Consider the following 18235-nt stretch of genomic DNA (forward strand, 5'->3'; position numbering starts at 1 on the left):
CTCGGGCCAGGATAGTTACCTTTCACCAACCCTGCCGACCCAACGGTAAGATTGGGGTCCCCGCAGTTCTGGAATGTATCTTTCCATCTCTGACGTAGAGGTCATAGAGCCATAGCAGGTATGTCAGCGACCCCATCAACTCCAGCAGCCTCTCGCTGTTTGTCCGTAATCCTTGTAGCCAAAGTTTCTCGGGTGGGACGGATCGATTCAAAATCGGGCCTTGTGAAACCTTGCTCTCTTGGCAAAATATAATCCATGAATGAGGCTGTGAATACACTGTAGAACCGGAATCTACACCGTGAATGTGGTTGCGTATTCAGCTCGCGCGATTGATGTTTGATACCTCAGTTTTGTATTCAATGGAAACATTTTCATGGGCAAACAGCTCTGAACTAATTTTTCAAGATCACTTATGGAAGACTCCGAGAAATCTGGTTTCATTAAGCTGGCATGATGGAATTGCAGTGGTTGAAGAATCCGAGGCGGATCCCGAATTCGGTTGCCTAATAACTCCTAAGGACTTCTTGGTCAGCGTAAAAGAAAGGAAACACTGGTGTTAACACTCAGTGTAAGTAGATCATGCGCTTACCTGAATAAGATACAGATTTTGCTAGAATTAAGGGCAGGGAAGCTTCATACCAGTGCAGCTTAGTTCCTAAATCGGTTAGACAGTCACGTGTAGTGAGCGCGACGTCTCATTCCGAGATGCGGCCGGAGATATCGATCTTGTCCCCAACGGCTGATGCAGCTGATATTCCACGGGAAACTGCTTGCAATCTATCAGGATGAAATATAAAGCACTGAGTTATTATGGACTTCTTGCAGACCGACATACCTTCCGTGCAGGACCTCCTGCAATCCGGTGAACCATTTGTCCCGTTTTCCGAGTTCGCGGCCCAGACTCTTCACGCTCAACCAGACGAAGAATCCTCTCGTTGGATTGAGAACAAGATCTGTGATGGAGAACCCTTTGTTATACGTGGATTTGAGCAAACAATTGGGTGGCAGAGGGCAAGCCTGAACAATGAAAGTCTAGTTGGGCTTTCTTCCTCGGGAGGTATGAATGATTCTCTCAACTATCTTTCACTGGAAATCGCGGTTGCTAATTCAATTTCCTTTTCTTCAGTAATACCCGTGAGGAACTGCCAGACAGGACGAGATATAAAAATGCGACTTCGGGATCTTCTTTTGTATTCGGGTGATGCCCGTACGGGCAGCGTTCGGGAATTGTAGGTTATTCTATCGCATCGGCCCCTAGATCTATCTGACAAGCAACTGCGTAAGCCTTTATGCAAAGGACCTGCATTGCCCACGGGAATGGGTGAGGTCTTTTGAAAGTCTCTTACCGTCGTCGTTGAGGCATCTTGGCTCACTTGATCTGTTCCGAGTACTGCCAAAGGAGACCGCACCGGAAGTACTGATGGCCTATGTTGGAACGCGAAAATCTTTGTATGTTTATGCAGCTGCTGTTGTAACGTTGTCTGTCTACTAACGAGAAAATTTGGTAGCTCTGGGTTCCACAGGTGTTTCAGTGCGTCTGTAGCGCTCAATCTTATAATCGAATCGGAAGGTAAGCACGGGCCCTTATTGCTGAAGTTAGATGAGAACGTTTACTGATTGAGGAAAAATAAGGAGATGGGCCTGGATCCATATGCTTTGGGACGGACAGAAGATCGCAGCACAGATATGATGCATTCATGGATGCACTGGGAAAGTCCGCTCACACAGACTGGGCCAACATATCCATTGAAAAGCTAAAATCGGCTGAATTCCCAATATATATCACAGACCAAAGGCCTGGCGACCTTGTGGTCTTCCCTGCCGCCACTGCTCACCAGATTTGGAATATCAGCCCTATGGTGAGCAAAGTAGTCTGGAATATAATGCATGCTAGCTCGGTGGCAACTTTCTTTGACTATGTGCAGCCTGTTTACCAGAGACAATGCCTTGCAGACACCGGTCGGGTTCCTTTGATTCCAATGTATGCACTACAAAGCGGTGCATGCGGAAAAGAAGAAGAAAACCTCCTCCTAGATGTTTTTCAGAAACAAGTCGAGGATGAAGATACCGGACGAGAATCTGCACTACCGATAAAGACAATTGATACTCAAGGTGCCGTTGTCGAATGCAACTTTTGTGGGCTCACAATATGGAATCGCCATCTACATTGTGAAAAATGCGGCGACTTTGACTTGTGCTTAACGTGCTTCATTTCCGGAAGAGGCTGTAAACATGTTGCCGACTACACCTGGGCAGAAATGCTGCCGCTCGGACGATGTCAAGACATCATTCGGGCAGCAAGAAGCAGGACCGGGGTTGAACTTTCCCACATTCCTAGAGCCTCGAAGTACGCACCCGGCTTCCTCCCAACAAACCAGACCATGATGAATTTCATCTCATGTAACTAACAAGGACTACTAGACAAATGTCACTCGGCTCGGTAGCTGTTGCTGCGATGGAAGCTCGACGACAATTAACGGTATGTGAAGTGCTTGTTCACAATCACTACTTGGAAGCTCCTGACGATTATGTACAGGAACGACTTTGCCATCTATGCCGCGATAGCCACCCTGCCTGGAAAGGCGTAATATGTAGCCAGTGCGCGGCCTTCTTCTGCTTTCGAGGCCTTCATCGCCATTTTGACGTCGATCTGATTTCGTTCTTAAGGAATGGTGACTCCTGGCATTGTCCGAAATGCGAGTGCATCTGTAACTGCCGTTGTTGTCACTTCCATCAACCATATCAAAGCAGAGACAAGCCGGTACGATCGCGGATTAAACCAATTGACACTCGAGGACGCATCCTCGGGTTCGTGGATAATGTGTTCGATCAAAAACGGGGGAAAAGGGCTAGTCTTGCCGTATCAGGTGCTTCGCCAAAACAAGACCAGTCTCCCAGAGGAGTGAAACGATCTCGTCCACATACTAATGAAGGAGAGCCGGGGCGTTCATGGCAGCCCAGGGACTCTTTTGCGGCTGTAAGCGCTGGGCCACACGGGACACGGAGCTTGGACACGTCCAACGCGTCTCCAGTAACCATGACTACGCCCAGTAGAAACAGCATAGGCCAGACTCCCGCCCGAGCATTCGACCCTCTGGGCCCATTTCGCAGGGAGAATCAGAGTCAGACCGAGTCGCCATTTTCAGAGGTCCGGCAGTCTTTCCAATCATCTGAGACACATCCGGGACACCATCCTCATCTTCCCCCACCAACCTCCTTCACCAGCGTACTAGAAGCACCCATGTCTAGTGGTCCAACCGAGCGAGCTGATCCCAAAGCTGATGTTGCAGACGAAGAAACTATCCACGACTTGGAGAGCAAACTCGAAGCCCTTCGAGGGTACGCAAACGACATTCTCGAGCTTTCCTTGGTAGAATCTCATGCGAAGATTCTGGACCGAATCTCCCAGCTTGAAACTGAGATTGAGAAACGAAAGCGACGGAAAACTGAACTACTCTTGAGTAGATTGGATCGCGACTTTCCCGACCTCGCGGATCTTGCGAGGGAAGAAGCGCGACGCCGGGGCGTTTAAAACAAGATCTGCGGCACCTGACTGGTAACAAGAACAAAACTGAACATTTGTAAATATGTAATTTAAATATAAAGCCGCATGATGTGGTCCCAATGTCAAATGTCAATTCCGAGAGTCACGGTATACATCGACATGAGCAGCTGCGGCACCGCCGATCTCCACTCACCTGACAAGTGAACTTCCTTTCGTAGCCAGACCACCACCTGGACTTTTGTTCATACCCTGCCCTCCCCATGTGTGCATAAATACCAGGCAAGCCTTCAGTGATATACCGTGCTTCTTAATCCCGCGGCTGAGTCTCCAAGAGTTCGTGCAAGCAGGTAGCTGAAAGCTCATTCGCTCTTTGTTGACGACTTTCCCGATTGCTCATCGCCCCTCCTCCCTAGTTGTTCCTCCACTCCACTCCGCACAACAACAAATCGATCTGTTTCAGAGTTTGCCAGGAACGTTGGGATACAAAAAAAAAAGAATAGTGAGGCCAGAAAGGATTTACAGGGAACACCTACCCTGGTCGAGTTTCAACAAAACTATTTACGATCTCCTCACGCTATCGAGAAAACCCGCCCCAGGTATCCTGACCGCCTCCCACCAGCCACCAGTTCTCCTCTCTTAGCTGTTCGACAGCCCTATTTTTTTTTCTCTCTCTTCCCCTCGCCTCTGATCTCTTGGTCCTGAATTTGGTTACTATTCTACGGAGCGCTTTACTCTCTAGGTATTCCTACCTTTGCTCGCGCCTCTCGTCATGCCATGCTTCAAAGGGCTTGCTGTTAGTATACACACCCCGGACGGACCGCTTCCCGAGCACTCGATCCAGCGCCAGTCCCGGGCCTCGCGCATCACCTCCTACATCCCCGTTCCGCCTCCCAAGATCCCAGAAACAGGTGAAGGAAAACCGGAACAGTCTACTTTTGCAATCTCCATTACATTGTTGAATCCCGGACAAGATGTGCCATACTCGGCCCCGAAACCGACGCCCGACGACCCCGCTCCCAAACCCAAGGTCGTTGGCGGTCTCCCAGGACATATGGAGCAACGTGGGCTATACTCGAGCACGGTTTCACCGTATCAGGCGCTGACCAACTCTCCGAACGAGACCGTTGCGGCTTACATATACTTTGATGGCCGGCAGAAGGAGGAAGTCGCTACACTGCTCCGTCGAGGGGAAGAGACCTGGGTGAACTCCCGATGGGTCAGCATTCCAGATTCGGAGGGAGGTGGTTTAGCAGAACGAGAATTCCTCTTCCGCGAGGTCGGACTGGAAAGGTGGCTTAATGGTCTGGATTTGGAGGGAAACAAGGACGCCGCGGCGAAGATCGAGCGGCGACGGCAGAAAATGGAGAAGCGCCGACACAGGCGTGAGCTTGACGGTAACAATGACATGGAAATGGATGGCAAGAACAAGTCCGATAGGGGCGTCATGCGTTATGGCAACGATACGAAGTCGCCCCTCGAGGACGTTTCCGACGACGATGTATCGCTCCCTAGCTCCGACGACGACCCGGTTCCAGAGTCTACGGGTCAAATCAAGGTCGCGCTTTTCCGTGTTCTCGCTTCAGGTGAAATCAAACGCGGGGAATATTCCCCGCAATTCGATGCACACGACGATGATGAAGACGGCCAGGGAGGCCAAGGCGGCGGTGACGAAGACATCGACCATACCACTAGCTTCGCGAAGCCGAAATCTCTTGATCCGAAGTCTATCAGCACGCAAACAGTCACCGGGATTGATCCGTCCGACAAGCCGTATGCGATTTTTACCTTCATGTACCGGGGAGAACGTAAGTGACAGTGACTTGATAATCAATGGACGAAAGCTAACTTGTTGTTTTCAGGACAACTACAGAAGATGGGAATCCTGAAGGATTCCAAGCCGCAGGAAACCCCCGGTTCCGCCAAACGCCGATCGCAGCAGCTTGACTTTGCGAATCTCGGTCCATTGAAGCCTGGTGGCACGGTAGGCTTTCTGAATTTCCGCGATAACACAGAAGGGCGGAAGAAGGACAAAAAGAAGAGCAAAGCGATGGCGGACGACGATGATATGGACAGCGATGATGATGAGGATGACCGAATACTCAATCAGGCGGACGAGGAAGAGGACAAGGACAAGGACAACCAGCACCTGTCCCCCGATGATATCAAACGACAGGGTGAATTGGCAGAGGGCCTACGCCAGATTAAGGTAAGATTGCACATACACCTTTTTGAAGTTTCGCAACTAACATGTATTAGCTTAAACGTCAACACTCGGCCGCATCGCTCGCTGGGAGCTCTCGGCGGGAGAGTCCCAATACAACAGGGGCTACTCCGGCATCGTCGACTCTTTCCACGACCCCTCCAACGGCAACATCAGCACCTGCAGGTACCACCGGTGCAGCACCAGAAACACAACAGCAGCCGAATACGGTCAACGGAGAATTCATTGGCAGTCCACTAAAGAAGCAGCGTCCCAGCGTATCGCAAGCAGATGAATCTTCCTTCAGACGACGGATGGAGTCAGGCCTGTCAAAACAAATAAGTGAAGTCCTAGGCAGCGGCGATAAGAGCGGAGGTGCTGCAAGCGACCTCATGGGTGGCCCGCTCGGTCCTCCTCTGAACGAGGGCTTGCAGTCGCCGAAGACTCTTAACCCCCCAACGATTAACCCACCCGAGAATGTGGACGAGGAGTTGTAATATTGACATACATCGATGCTCGGTCATTTTTTTCGTCATCTCATCTGCAATCTCATATCCATTTTCCCATTTTTGACATATCAACTCTTTGACGACGTGACGGATTGGCGCAAGGGGCATAAAATTAGGCCCATAACGAAACTTTTTTTTTTTTTTTTTCCTTTTTTTTCCTTCTCTTGTTTATTTCTTTTTGATGGTAGTACTTCCGAAGTGGAATGACGAAGCAGGAGGCAGGTTTGGCTTTCCAATGGCTAGAGACGCCTCTTCATTGAAAATGTATTAACTGGATCTGCTTGATAGAGAGGGCTGGCATAGTATGGGCAGGCTTATTACGTATGATGAAATGCAACGAATGTTTGGATGATTTCCGCAGACGGAAACTTTTCTCCTTCACCTTAACATCCCCCTTCACCTCTTAATCCTACTCGGCTACGGCAGACTTAGTGTTAAATTACCATGCCTCTTTTACGCTCCTCTGATCCTTTCGTATGGATCGATTGCGAGGTTCGCTCCTCAACGCCCAAAACCATGAACGCAGCCAATTCTCACTGACAAAAGATGACGGGACTCGATGCCAAAACCGACCAAATCCTGCAAATCTGCTGCTTCGTGACCGACGCCAACCTCAACCTCCTTGACACCACGGGCTTCGAAACCGTCGTCCATGTTCCACAGACCGCGCTGGATTCCATGTCGCAGTGGTGCATCGACACGCACGGCCGCACGGGGCTCACAGCGCGGGTGCAAAACTCAACCGTCACGCCCGACGCCGCGGCCGCCGAACTCCTTGCCTACATAAAGCGATACGTACCGAAGCCGCGAACAGCGCTGCTAGCTGGGAATAGTGTGCATGCAGACAAAGCGTTCCTGGCGTGTGGACCGTACGCGGCAGTGCTGGAGTGGCTGCACTATCGGATTGTGGATGTCAGTACAATCAAGGAGGTTGTCAGGCGGTGGGGGGATGAGGGGCTGTTGAGCAGCGTCCCGCCCAAGAAGGAGGTGCACGAAGCCAGGGAGGACATTCTGGAGAGCATTGAGGAGATGAAATACTACAGGGCGGTTCTTTTCAGTAAATAATAGTAGTCAATGTGCAGGTCCCGTGTTGATGTGGTGATGATGCATTAATATTATGTGTACTGTCGAGGTGTTTTGGTCCCTTTCGCCCCCCCACCATGTCTCTCCCCAAATAGACCTTCGAGCTTCGTTCTCCTCCTGCATCTCTCTGCAAGCCAATTGTCGGTGAACATCGGAGCATTCCTTGTTTTCGACGTCCAAGTTATAATTACCCGACTTTCCCCTCTCCTTGCTTTCCTTTCTCCTTTTGTTTTTCTCTCTCTCAACGTCCCAACAGCTACAGAGCTACCCCGCCATGTCGGTCCAGACCGTTTCCATCCAACCCTTCGGCGACCAGAAGCCCGGAACGTACGTCAATTCCTTTTATTTTCCGAATATTGCCTGTATCTGACCCTTGTCCAGCTCTGGCCTGCGAAAGAAGGTCAAGGTCTTCCAACAAGAGAACTACACCGAGTCCTTCATCACCAGCACCCTCCTCTCCATCCCCGAAGGCGCCCAGGACGCTTTCCTCGTCATCGGTGGCGACGGTCGTTACTACAACTCTGACGCCATCCAGAAGATCGCCAGGATCGGTGCCGCCTATGGAGTGAAGAAGCTGATTGTTGGCCAAAACGGGATCCTCAGTACCCCGGCTGCCAGCAACTTGATTCGCAAGAGGAAGGCCACCGGTGGTATTCTTCTGACTGCTAGTCACAACCCTGGCGGTACGACCCCACAAACCCAATATAAAATCAAATCTAGTGCATAGCAAGCTGATTGTTATTCTTTCCAGGTCCCGACAACGACTTTGGTATCAAGTACAACCTCACCAATGGCGCCCCTGCCCCCGAACAAGTCACCAACAAGATCTACGAAGTCTCCAAGTCCCTCACCTCTTACAAATACATTGACCTTCCTGAGGTCGACACCGCCACGATTGGCACCCGCAGCTATGGCCCCCTCGAGATCGAAATTGTACACTCGACCGAAGACTACGTGGAGATGATGAAGGAGATCTTCGATTTCGACCTGATCAGAGGCTTCCTTAAGAAGCACTCTGACTTCAAGGTCCTCTTCGACGGTATGCACGGTGTGACTGGCCCGTACGGTGTTGATATCTTTGTCAACGAGCTCGGTCTTCCGGCCAGCAGCGCCATGAACTGCGTCCCCAAGCCCGACTTTGGCGGCGGCCACCCCGACCCGAACCTCGTTTACGCACACGAGCTCGTCGAAGCCGTCGACAAGAACAGCATTCAGTTCGGCGCTGCCAGTGATGGTGATGGTGACCGCAACATGATCTACGGTGCCAACACTTTCGTCTCCCCTGGTGACAGTCTCGCCATCATCGCCCACCACGCTAAGCTCATCCCCTGGTTCAAGAAGCACGGCGTCGACGGTCTTGCCCGATCCATGCCTACATCTGGTGCTGTTGACCTAGTCGCCAAGGCCCAGGGTCTTCAGAGCTACGAAGTGCCCACAGGTTGGAAGTTCTTCTGCAACCTCTTCGACAACAAGAAGATGTCCATCTGCGGAGAGGAGAGTTTCGGCACAGGCAGCAACCACATTCGCGAGAAAGACGGCGTGTGGGCTATCGTTGCCTGGCTAAACATCATCGCTGGTGTCGCTGAGCAGAAGCCCAATGAAACACCCAGCATCGCCTCCATCCAGCAGGAATTCTGGCAGACCTACGGCCGTACCTTCTTCACCCGCTACGACTACGAGAACGTCGACTCCCACGGTGCCAACAAGCTGATTGCCGCTCTCAGCGAGAAGGCCGTCGACAACAAGGACTCCTTCGTCGGCAGCACCGTCTCCGGCCGCAAGGTCGTCGACTCAGGGAACTTCGCCTACACTGACCTCGACGGCAGCGTGACCAAGAACCAGGGATTGTACGTCAAGTTCGACGACGGCAGCCGGCTTGTCGTCCGTCTGTCCGGAACTGGAAGCAGCGGTGCCACTATCCGTCTGTATATTGAGAAGTATGAGAAGGACGCCAGCAAGGGCCAGCTGCCCACGCAGGAGTACCTCAAGGACAATGTCGCCTTGGCGCTCGGTCTACTCAAGTTCAAGGACTTTGTTGGCCGTGAGGAGCCTGATGTTAAGACTTAGTTTACCTCCCTTATCTCTCTATACATACATTTCACATGTTTAGCTAGCAAAGCTCATGATTAATTTTATACTCCCTGCGTTACAGCTACGCTCTATTTCAAGGACACCCTTGCAGTTGTCATCAAGGCATGTATTAGTTTTGTAGTAATTCCCAGTACTATCATTATCAGAGAACCGAATATGTCAACCCAACCCAACTCCCTTCAACTTCCCACCCCACCACCCTTCCCACCTCACAACCTCTTCAGTACGTCTACTCTCCTCCGCCGCAAAGACCACTGCATGGCTCTTAACAACCTCCTCAAGCGCACACCCCACAAACTCCCTCTGTGCCTTCTCAACGCTCCACCCCTTATTAATCACGGCCTCAACAGCACCAACAAAACCCCTGGCCAGCCCATAGTCACCGCCTCCATGCGACTCTGCTTCTTCGGGGGGTTGCTTGGGTATGTGGATGGTGCGCGTATTGCCGCTACCGAAGTCATAGATCGAGATGCTGGATGAGTCGTAGGTTATTTCGCCCTTTGTGCCGTAGATGCGGCCGCGTCGGACGCATTGGGCTTCTGTGGGTGCGATCATGTGAAAGAGGGCCGTTACCCCGGGTGTCTTTTTTGCTTTGCGGTTATTAGATTGGATGGGTTGTGTGGTTGTTGAGGGGACAACGTCCCAAGCAAGGGCCACGACTTGGTCGTCCGCGACGTCGTTGTCGGATTCGTAGACGCAGCGGCCGTACCAGGGTCGCTTTTTGATTGTATTGTCGTCTGTGGTTTCGGTGTAGTCTTGTCCTAGCGCGGAGAGGAGGTGGAATTCTGCTTCTGCTGTTACGGCTCCGCTTGCCTTTCTATGAGGCTGGCCGTAGCTGCTGCTGCTGTCGTTTGAGGGCAGGTGGTCTTCTATATCGGGGCAAACGATGTTGACAGGCCACCCCGTCTCTCCCTTGTTTAGTTGATTGTCCCGGTAGATGCGGACGGCGGAGTATGTGCAATCCCGCTCGATGGGACAGGTTGTGCAATTTGTCGCTGAGCCCGCAGCTGCGGGTTTGCGCGATGGTAAGAACTGCGTTAGATATCCCGTTGACGACACAGTTCGTAAACGGAGCTTTCTCTCACCATCACCACCATCCTCGCCAGCAGCAGCAGAATTAACCGGCGCCTCAATCAACCAAACCAAAAAGTCGATATCGTGACAACTTTTCGTTAAAAGACTCCCATCACCCTTCTCCGTCTCCCGCCGCCAATTCCCGCGCACGTAACTATGCGCAAAATGCCAATGCCCGACTGGCTCGGTATGCTCAACGGATACAATATCCCCCACTACTTGCTCCGCGCGGACCAGCCGCCGCAGAAGCAGATTGTGTGGGTTATACCGGAGCACATGGCCAATGGAGAAGATGCTCTTGGGAGGAACCCGCTCGCCGGAGTCAGACTTTGTCCAGGCCGCATACACGCTTAGACAGTCATCTAGCGAGAGCGCCAGCGGTTTCTCGCAAAGGACATGTAGGTCGAGGAGGTTCGCTTTTGCTATCGCGGAGAGAATGATGATGTGCGTTTCATCGAGGGTGCAGATTAAGACGCCGTCGACGCCGTCGACGCCGGTTTCACCCTCGCCTTCATCCTCTGTGGGAACTCCATTCGATGGTGATGATGATGCCCCGTTGCTGTAATTTAATTTTGACGACTGGCGCTGTCTTCGATTCGTCTCATACTCAATCCATTCCTCCCACCCCTCAAACTCTTCCCCCCGTTTAGGAGCCCGCTCTCCCCAGATGTAGTTCTGGCCGAGGGCGCTCCGCTTGTATGGATTCGGCTCTGCGACTGCGCCGACGCGGCCGGGGGTGGAGGTTGAGATTGCTCGGGCGTAGGCGGAGCCGCGTGAGCCAGCGCCGATTATGAGGAAATTGGGCTGTTTCATGCTCTCTCCTTATCTTGCTTAATATGTTTTTTGAAAGAATGAGGATCGGTGTGGAGGAGGGGAGATGGTGAGGGAGGAAGGAGTGCAGGAGGAGGGGTTCATGAATGGTGTTACATTGCAGAATTCCTGATTGGACGAGGGCGAGTTACACTCCCACCTCGTGGAACAACCGTATAAATAGAAGTAATAATAGTATTTTATTTGTTTACAGGGACTGGGTTTAGTTTATGACATATATCTCTGTTTCGCCTGGCTCGTTCACTGTAGACTGGGTGTTATACTCAGGCAGTTTCTTACCAGTATATACATCGCATTCAAGATGAAAATCAACCCACATTGCACTAACACATTACCCTGTTAATGTGATTAACCAGAGGGCTGAGCAGTGCATTGATAAAAAAAAGGAAGAAGAAAGAAAGAGAAAGAAAAAGAAAAAGAAATACAGGCTGGTGAACAACGTGAACAGTAAAGCCCTACTTTTAACATCACGCTTAGGGCATCAATCTTTCTGTCCCCTCTTGGTAGTTCTTGAGCAGTGCAACTTGGAAATTATGTATCTGTGACCGTGTATTCTCGTCAGAAAATGCCCTGGCGTTGAGAACACCAGCCTCAAAAACGATCTTTATGTCATTTCTCATTTCTTGTCGTAAGTACGCTGGCCAATGTTTCGCGTAAAATCCGGCTATTATAAGCGTTTCAAGTTTCCCGAGTTGCTTGACCCTTGTAAGTGTACGAACGAAGGGCACGTCGGCGCCGAGCCCATGAGCTTGGGGATCAAGAAGAAAGGAATCGTAGTAGTGGGCATCGAATATCACTTTAAGATTTCTGAGATCTTTTGCTTCTTCAATTAGAACATCGAGTAAGCTCACCCACGATGTGGCTTCAGAGAAGACGCTAAGATCGATGATCAAATGTCGTAAAAGGTTGACTTTTAATCGGCTGATCTGGTGGATATAGGCTGAATCATCGAATTCGAATATATTATTGCCGTACAAGACTGGAAGAGCCTCATTGTATATCTTCTGGCAGCTTTGCAGTATGGCAGGGAATATTGAGTGATCCCATATCCAAGCAAAACTTGAGGTTAAAAGCACCGGCCGCTGGTAATCTTTTGCCATGGACTCAAATGGAGCCTTCCCATCGGTGATTCGGGAAACGAGAAGAAGGTCATAAATTTGTAGTCGCAACTCGAGTGGTAGATTCAAGAAGAGGGAATTCTGCGCAGGATTCTGCGGAGAGCCGGCTTCAAGCGAATTGGAAGTATCATACCGGCCTCTTTTGGACTCCCTTGTCTCGGTGGACATGTCATCATCAGTGTCGAGGCTGACAGGGGGCCCGGTGCGTTTTCTGTTGACTGAGGATGTCATTTTTATTGAATATAACGATGTGCTAGAGTCTAGAGTCCACAGTAGACGCCACGACGTATATATGAATTTGGACTTTTGACAACGGAAGGCGCGACCCAGCCAGGTACCTTCCAATCCACGCATCTGTCCGTATATGGATAAAACACTAGTAGAGTATAACGATCAAAAATCTATCCAGCCTTAAGTTGTCATCTCAACCCCATTCTCCTTTAAATAAGCCTCTAGCTTCTTATCCTCCTCCTCGAGATCCAACTCGCGGCTCTCAGGCAACAAGCAATAAACAATCATGCCCAACACCGCAACACCCCCAGCTAGATAAAACGTCGCACTATCACCTCCCCTCTCCCTCAACGGCGTAAAACACTGCGTGCCCACCGCCGCTCCAGTCCGCCCAAACGCCAGCGCAACACTATACCCCATTCCGCGCATGGCCGTAGGGAAGGACTCTGACGATATAAGTCCGATTGTTGCTCCTGGCCCCATATGCCCAAAGGCGTTGAGGAGGCCGTAGAGGACGACAAAGGCGGCCATGTGCTGCGAGAGCTTGGTAAACAGCCCGCCGATGATGAAACCAGTCACGGTGTAGCCCGCGAACCCGAGGATGCCGGTGTTGCGGCGGCCGATGGCGTTGGTGAGGTATGCACCGAGCACGACGCCGGGCACGGGTAAAGCGGCGAGGATGACCTGCCATATAGCGGTTGTTTGGATGTTGCCGTCTTCCACTAAAGAGGCGATGATGGTGGATGACATGATACTGTTGGGGAAGTTGATAAAGTCGTAGAGGAAGAACGCCGTGGAGGTTGTTAGGAGGCGCGGCCAGTAGCGGCGGACTAGGAGGAGGTAGAAACGTAGTGAGCGGTTTTGGGGGCTCGCTTTGAAGTTGGAGTTGTGATAGAGGGTTGAGTCGGCCATAAAAAAACGGAGCAGCATGATTGTGAAGGGGAGAATAGTTGCGATAGAGTATATCGCGTGGAAGGTGATATGCAGGTTATTGTCACTTGCTTTGAGGCAGATCAAGTAGATGATCATCAAGATCGGGGAGGCAAGTGTTGCCATTAGAGTCGTGAACGAGACGAAGACAGGACCGCGGTAACGGCGTTTGAACTGCGAATGTCAGAAATTGAATGCTATGTGATCAGAAGTATAGTCTCTTACATCGTCCGACTCTTCCAGACCAGCAGCAGCGCTGGGAGGATACTCTCCACCAACACCAAATCCACAGATCCCACGCACAATGACAAAGAACCACAGCATATTGTACGAAGGATGCACCTGCAGCGCTAAAGCCGCCAGCAAGGTAGCAATAGTAACCAACCCCGAAGTAAAAAGTAGCCCAGCCCGCCGCGAGACCATATCCGAGACATACCCAAGTACAACAACACCCAGAATCGCCCCAATGATCAGCGAGTTACTGATCCGAGTCTGCATCTCAGACGGATACCCGTTCTTCCCAAGCAGCTTCTTGAAAATGACATTGGTTGGGTTGGCCAGCCCGTTCTGGAACCCATCGCTGAAGTTGGCGATATACTACACACACATTATCCATCAGCATGGCCCACCCGAGCAGGAGGGGCAGAACTCACGCAACTCAATATGGTCAGATTGCTCTGCCACCGAGCAGGCCGGTAAGGCTTCTCACCTAGGCCGACCTCACGATTCGCAACGACAGTTTCCTCAGCCTTGACGCGGTTATCCGGCGAGGTTTCTGTGCTTATGTGTTCCATAACAATGTCCAACTGCCGGGCTGTTCAGAGCCAGAATCTCCATGACGGCTGATCTTCCCAGTCCCAGGCACGTACGTAGTATTTATCGGAGTCTCAGCAGGCACTCCACCCGAAATCTTCAAAGCCGGAGAGATAAAAGCCGATGCCGTGATTTGTGCGTCGACGTGGGAGGGTGGAGTATCGCGGTCTCGGGTGAGGTCCGCTTCGTGGATTCAAGTTTTTACCAGAGGCCAGAGACAGATTGATCTTCTTTTCCGCCGTCTTCGGGGGCTCCTTTCTCCGCGGCCACTTACCTAGTTAATGTTAGGAGACGGAAACTAGAAGACTAAAAGCTGGCTATCTTGGTGGGAATATTGATAAGGCACGTAGACTGGCCGGGCTAAGCTTTGCGGTCTCCACTTGGACCGGAAGCTTTTCTCTTCCAGTGTCTCTTGCAGACAGCGGCGGAGTGCTGTTAGCTTATCACGTTGAAGAATTGGAAAAGACAAAGAGATCTTACATAATTGATTCATTGTGTCGATCTTCTCGTCTACGTCGTCCGGAGACTTCCCGGAGAAAGGAAGGCTACTTCGATTGATTCCACGATAGATGTGTCAAAGTTTTAATGGATGAATGCCTAGTACGCTGTACAAAATATCCGCTATGTACATTACATGTTTAGTATGGTATGGTATATACTAACTGAACATCGTCATAAACTCTCAGTAAACCGACTACCCCGACTCCCATCGTAACTCGGGTGACTCCGCCCCAGCGCGTCCGGCCGTTTCGGTATCGCGATCGGGCTAGTGCCAGACGGCGGCATGGGGAATGCCATCGGCATCCCGGACGTTCGCGTAGTGGCTTCAGCCCATGTGGTCGCATTTGCTGAGCCTGACGTTGGTATCCGCGCCGGCGAGGGTCGCATCACGACAACGTCCTCTTCTGGTGCTTCGCGGGTATACCTCGAATCAAGTGGCGCGCTGAACGGATTGGACAGCGGGGGTGGCTGCTGTGATGGGAACCCAGGTCGCGAGATAACTGGTGGAAGGGTTGGGCTGAGGTCGGGTGTTGGGTCTGTGGGTGATCCTGCTTCCAGGTAGCTTCCACCGCCATAGCTGCTGCTATAGTCGAAATCGTCTGGGTGCATGCCGGTTGGGAGTTTGCGGCCGGAGACCTTCTGGAAGCCGCGCTCGCTGGATGGGGCTGTGCTTGCTAGGCTTTCTTCGCCGGTGGACATTTGCGACTGTCGCCAGCGTTTCATGAATGCTGGGGCGAAGTACGTTGCACCGAACATGCTGTCGTTATTTGAGTCGCGCGAGACCATTTCTCTCCTTGAGGAAGCTACTGGTCCGATAAGACCGCCTCCGCCTCCGTCATCCGCTATTGACCTGTTGGCCGGCGAGCCGAAGAAGAAACCGGTCTTTCTGCGCCGTCGGAGCAGAAACCAGATTAGCACGAATATGACAGAAGCTCCTGCTACGCCGCCAACGACCCCTCCGACTATTCTACCTGTGGTTTGTGGACTTAGTGAGCCGGACCCTGAGTCAGATGAAGTATCAGAACCGGGCGAGGCTCCTGTATTTTCTGAGTTGCTGTCACTACCGTGGGTACCAGTATTACCAGCGCCCCAACCGGAGCTAGTGGAAGACGGTGAATCGGAGTATGTGCCTGACCCATCAAACGTATTAGAACCGGTTGTAGTCGTAGGACTCGCTACCGATGAGGTTGATGTAGAGGCAGTGGTGGAGTCGGTGGAGTCAGTGCTTGTATCAGAACTAGAACTGGAGTTGGAGCTTGTGGCAGTGTCCAGGACAGATTGCGTGCTGGTTTCAGAAGGTGACTGAGAAGCTATAGCAGTCGCCAGGTCCAGGCTCGAGCCTATGAAATCGGGGGTGGTGTTTGTGGAATCGGAAGTCTGGCTAATAGAATCAGATGTAGTGCCAGTTGTAGAAGCTGTCGGGGTAGAGTTAGGGTCGGAAGTAGATGGTATGTCGTTTGTCGCGGCGGTTATACTTGCAATATCAGATGAAAGCGAAGTAAGTATCCCAATAGCCTCAGTCGCGGCCTCCGACAGCGATGCTGCCACTGATGCATCGTCAGTCATGGATTGTGTTAGGCCTTCTGTTGTTGCAACTGTCGGTGTTTCTTCAGAAGCCGACTCTGTGGCGGTCCCTGTCAACGCTTCTGCAGAAGTCTGTTCCGCGGAAGTCTCCATGTTCGACGTTGTTTCTGCAGCAGCCGCAATTTGAAGGTTCGTCATCGTCGAAGTCGGTTCAAATGAAGGTTCTGGGGCATCTTGGCCTGTCGCTGTGGCAGTGGCCGCTTCTTCCGTGGCAGAGTCTGCGGTTGCATCTTCAGTGGGATAAGGAACAATGGTGGTTATCTGCGTCACCTTGGTCACCGTGGTTGGAGCGTCGCCAGAATCCGTCGTCTCGGGAGCCTGTACTGCATCCTTATCTGAATCGGAAGTGTTCGTCGGCTCAGCAGCAGGCGCCTTCTCCTCCGTAGCTGTAGTCGGTACCGGGTCAGAGTCGGCGGAGAGCATAGTTTGCGGATTGGGTAACACTGGTATGTTTGACGGGCTATCGTCCTGCTGGCGCTTTTCGCGAAGTGCTTCCCAGCCCTCATTTAAATTCTTGGGCCGTGTGGTCTGTCCTGGGGTAGCAGGATGGTCGCCAACCACCGTTGGTCCCTGATCGCCATTTACCCGTGTATCTAACCGGTGCTTCCTCAGTAAACGTTCGTAACGGCCATGTTTGGAAACACCATGGCTGGTCATGGTGACTATTCACCCCGCAGGGCACGTGAGTTTCAGTAGGTCGAGTAATAAGGCGGCGCGGCGCTATAGAGTGAATTATTGTGGTGTGTGAGAATGGATCGAGATGCCTGCCTGCACGACACTCGAATGGGCTTGTGATTTGGCCCGTGAACCGCGATACTCAGATGCGATGGGATGCGAAAGGTGCGAAAGAGCGAAGGAACGAGTGATCGTCAAGTCGGAACGATGATAAGATAGTAAGAAAGTGGGTATCCAGGAAATCGAGGTAGAAGAATCGAAGTCGAATGAAATGTCAAGGAGCGAAGCGAACAATGCCTTTTGCAGGTAGTCGATTGAGTGAGGTCAAGGAGCGGACATCAGCAAACACTAACACAGGCTGCCGACAAAGGATTGGAGTTGGAAATGGAGGCCGCAAATCAACATGCGATCTAACCAAAGCGAGCTGTTAGTTTCTCGGCGACGAGGTCATGGCTCACAGCAACGGCAACACATACAGGAGAATCGAACAATGATTGAAGCGAAGGTGTCAAAAGTTTCCAGACTAGGCCATCATGAATATTCACCAGCAGATGGCAGCGGCCGGTTATTCATTCCGTTCCGAAGTGAGCCAGGTCTCAAGCGTCCTGTGGGTTGAGGCTCCACGTTGACTCTGCAGACCCAAGGCTCTTCTTCTGCCCACTCCTCCCAGGTGGTGGCGTGCAATGAGGTCTGTCAACAGATGCCTCCGAGGAGAATAAGAATAGGGCCAACGAAGAGAAAGATGGGGGAGAATCCCTGGGAGGGCAGAGGACGGGAACGACGAGAAGCGAGAGAAGGAAAAGAGGAGAAGGATGATGGAAGTTCAGGAACAGGAAGCGAACACGAAAAGGCGGCTAATAATAACAACACTAAGTGCTCCGTAATTAAATGAGATGACGGTCTTCGACCTGCAGACTCCGGCTAACTCTCTAGCCTGCCAAGCGGGTCTCAGAACGGTTTCACTCACCATCTTTCCTGTCAACCAGTGCGACACCATTGTCCACTGCGCCCATGGTGAATCAACTATTGTTGTACACGTAACCTGGTGCAGAAAAGCCGTTGCTGGAGCCCGAGACAGGCACCGCTTACC

General features: G+C 51.6%; 7 protein-coding genes across 7 annotated transcripts; 3 read left to right on the plus strand and 4 right to left on the minus strand.

The window, feature by feature from the left end:
• Positions 1-810: 810 nt before the first annotated feature.
• ASPVEDRAFT_81817 (ZZ-type zinc finger protein) lies at positions 811-3532 on the plus strand (the record flags this gene model as incomplete). Its single annotated transcript, XM_040817093.1, has 7 exons — positions 811-1057; positions 1127-1229; positions 1285-1449; positions 1509-1570; positions 1633-2347; positions 2422-2479; positions 2537-3532. 7 exons carry the CDS (start codon positions 811-813, stop codon positions 3530-3532), a joined length of 2346 nt encoding a protein of 781 aa, XP_040666004.1.
• A 742-nt stretch (positions 3533-4274) lies between these two features.
• Positions 4275-7279, plus strand: ASPVEDRAFT_51471 (oligoribonuclease; the record flags this gene model as incomplete). Its single annotated transcript, XM_040814478.1, has 4 exons — positions 4275-5310; positions 5365-5711; positions 5762-6184; positions 6761-7279. 4 exons carry the CDS (start codon positions 4275-4277, stop codon positions 7277-7279), a joined length of 2325 nt encoding a protein of 774 aa, XP_040666005.1.
• A 146-nt stretch (positions 7280-7425) lies between these two features.
• Positions 7426-9456, plus strand: pgmA (phosphoglucomutase PGM2). Its single transcript, XM_040815106.1, has 3 exons — positions 7426-7624; positions 7679-7980; positions 8049-9456. Exons 1-3 carry the CDS (start codon positions 7572-7574, stop codon positions 9362-9364), a joined length of 1671 nt encoding a protein of 556 aa, XP_040666006.1. The 5' UTR covers positions 7426-7571; the 3' UTR covers positions 9365-9456.
• A 91-nt stretch (positions 9457-9547) lies between these two features.
• Positions 9548-11275, minus strand: ASPVEDRAFT_51474 (Gfo/Idh/MocA family protein; the record flags this gene model as incomplete). Its single annotated transcript, XM_040814479.1, has 1 exon — positions 9548-11275. One exon carries the CDS (start codon positions 11273-11275, stop codon positions 9548-9550), a length of 1728 nt encoding a protein of 575 aa, XP_040666007.1.
• A 491-nt stretch (positions 11276-11766) lies between these two features.
• Positions 11767-12642, minus strand: ASPVEDRAFT_81822 (uncharacterized protein; the record flags this gene model as incomplete). Its single annotated transcript, XM_040817094.1, has 1 exon — positions 11767-12642. One exon carries the CDS (start codon positions 12640-12642, stop codon positions 11767-11769), a length of 876 nt encoding a protein of 291 aa, XP_040666008.1.
• A 180-nt stretch (positions 12643-12822) lies between these two features.
• On the minus strand, positions 12823-14366 carry ASPVEDRAFT_51475 (uncharacterized protein; the record flags this gene model as incomplete). Its single annotated transcript, XM_040814480.1, has 3 exons — positions 12823-13746; positions 13798-14169; positions 14226-14366. The coding sequence occupies 3 exons, from the start codon at positions 14364-14366 to the stop codon at positions 12823-12825; spliced, it is 1437 nt and encodes a 478-aa protein (XP_040666009.1).
• Positions 14367-15000: 634 nt separating this feature from the next.
• Positions 15001-17549, minus strand: ASPVEDRAFT_557520 (uncharacterized protein). Its single transcript, XM_040815112.1, has one exon. The coding sequence runs from the start codon at positions 17125-17127 to the stop codon at positions 15058-15060; it is 2070 nt and encodes a 689-aa protein (XP_040666010.1). The 5' UTR covers positions 17128-17549; the 3' UTR covers positions 15001-15057.
• Between the last annotated feature and the right edge of the window lie 686 nt (positions 17550-18235).

The sequence above is a fragment of the Aspergillus versicolor genome (genome assembly GCF_001890125.1).
Source record: "Aspergillus versicolor CBS 583.65 unplaced genomic scaffold ASPVEscaffold_3, whole genome shotgun sequence".
NCBI lineage: Eukaryota > Fungi > Ascomycota > Eurotiomycetes > Eurotiales > Aspergillaceae > Aspergillus > Aspergillus versicolor.

Bases quoted from the DNA above. Each gene is read 5' to 3' on its own strand.
- pgmA (XM_040815106.1), top strand. From the start codon at position 7,572: ATGTCGGTCCAGACCGTTTCCATCCAACCCTTCGGCGACCAGAAGCCC. The intron at 7,625-7,678 runs GTACGTCAATTC...ACCCTTGTCCAG, and splicing joins GGCGACCAGAAGCCCGGAAC to CTCTGGCCTGCGAAAGAAGG. The intron at 7,981-8,048 runs GTACGACCCCAC...TATTCTTTCCAG, and splicing joins TGCTAGTCACAACCCTGGCG to GTCCCGACAACGACTTTGGT.
- ASPVEDRAFT_557520 (XM_040815112.1), bottom strand. From the start codon at position 17,127: ATGACCAGCCATGGTGTTTCCAAACATGGCCGTTACGAACGTTTACTG.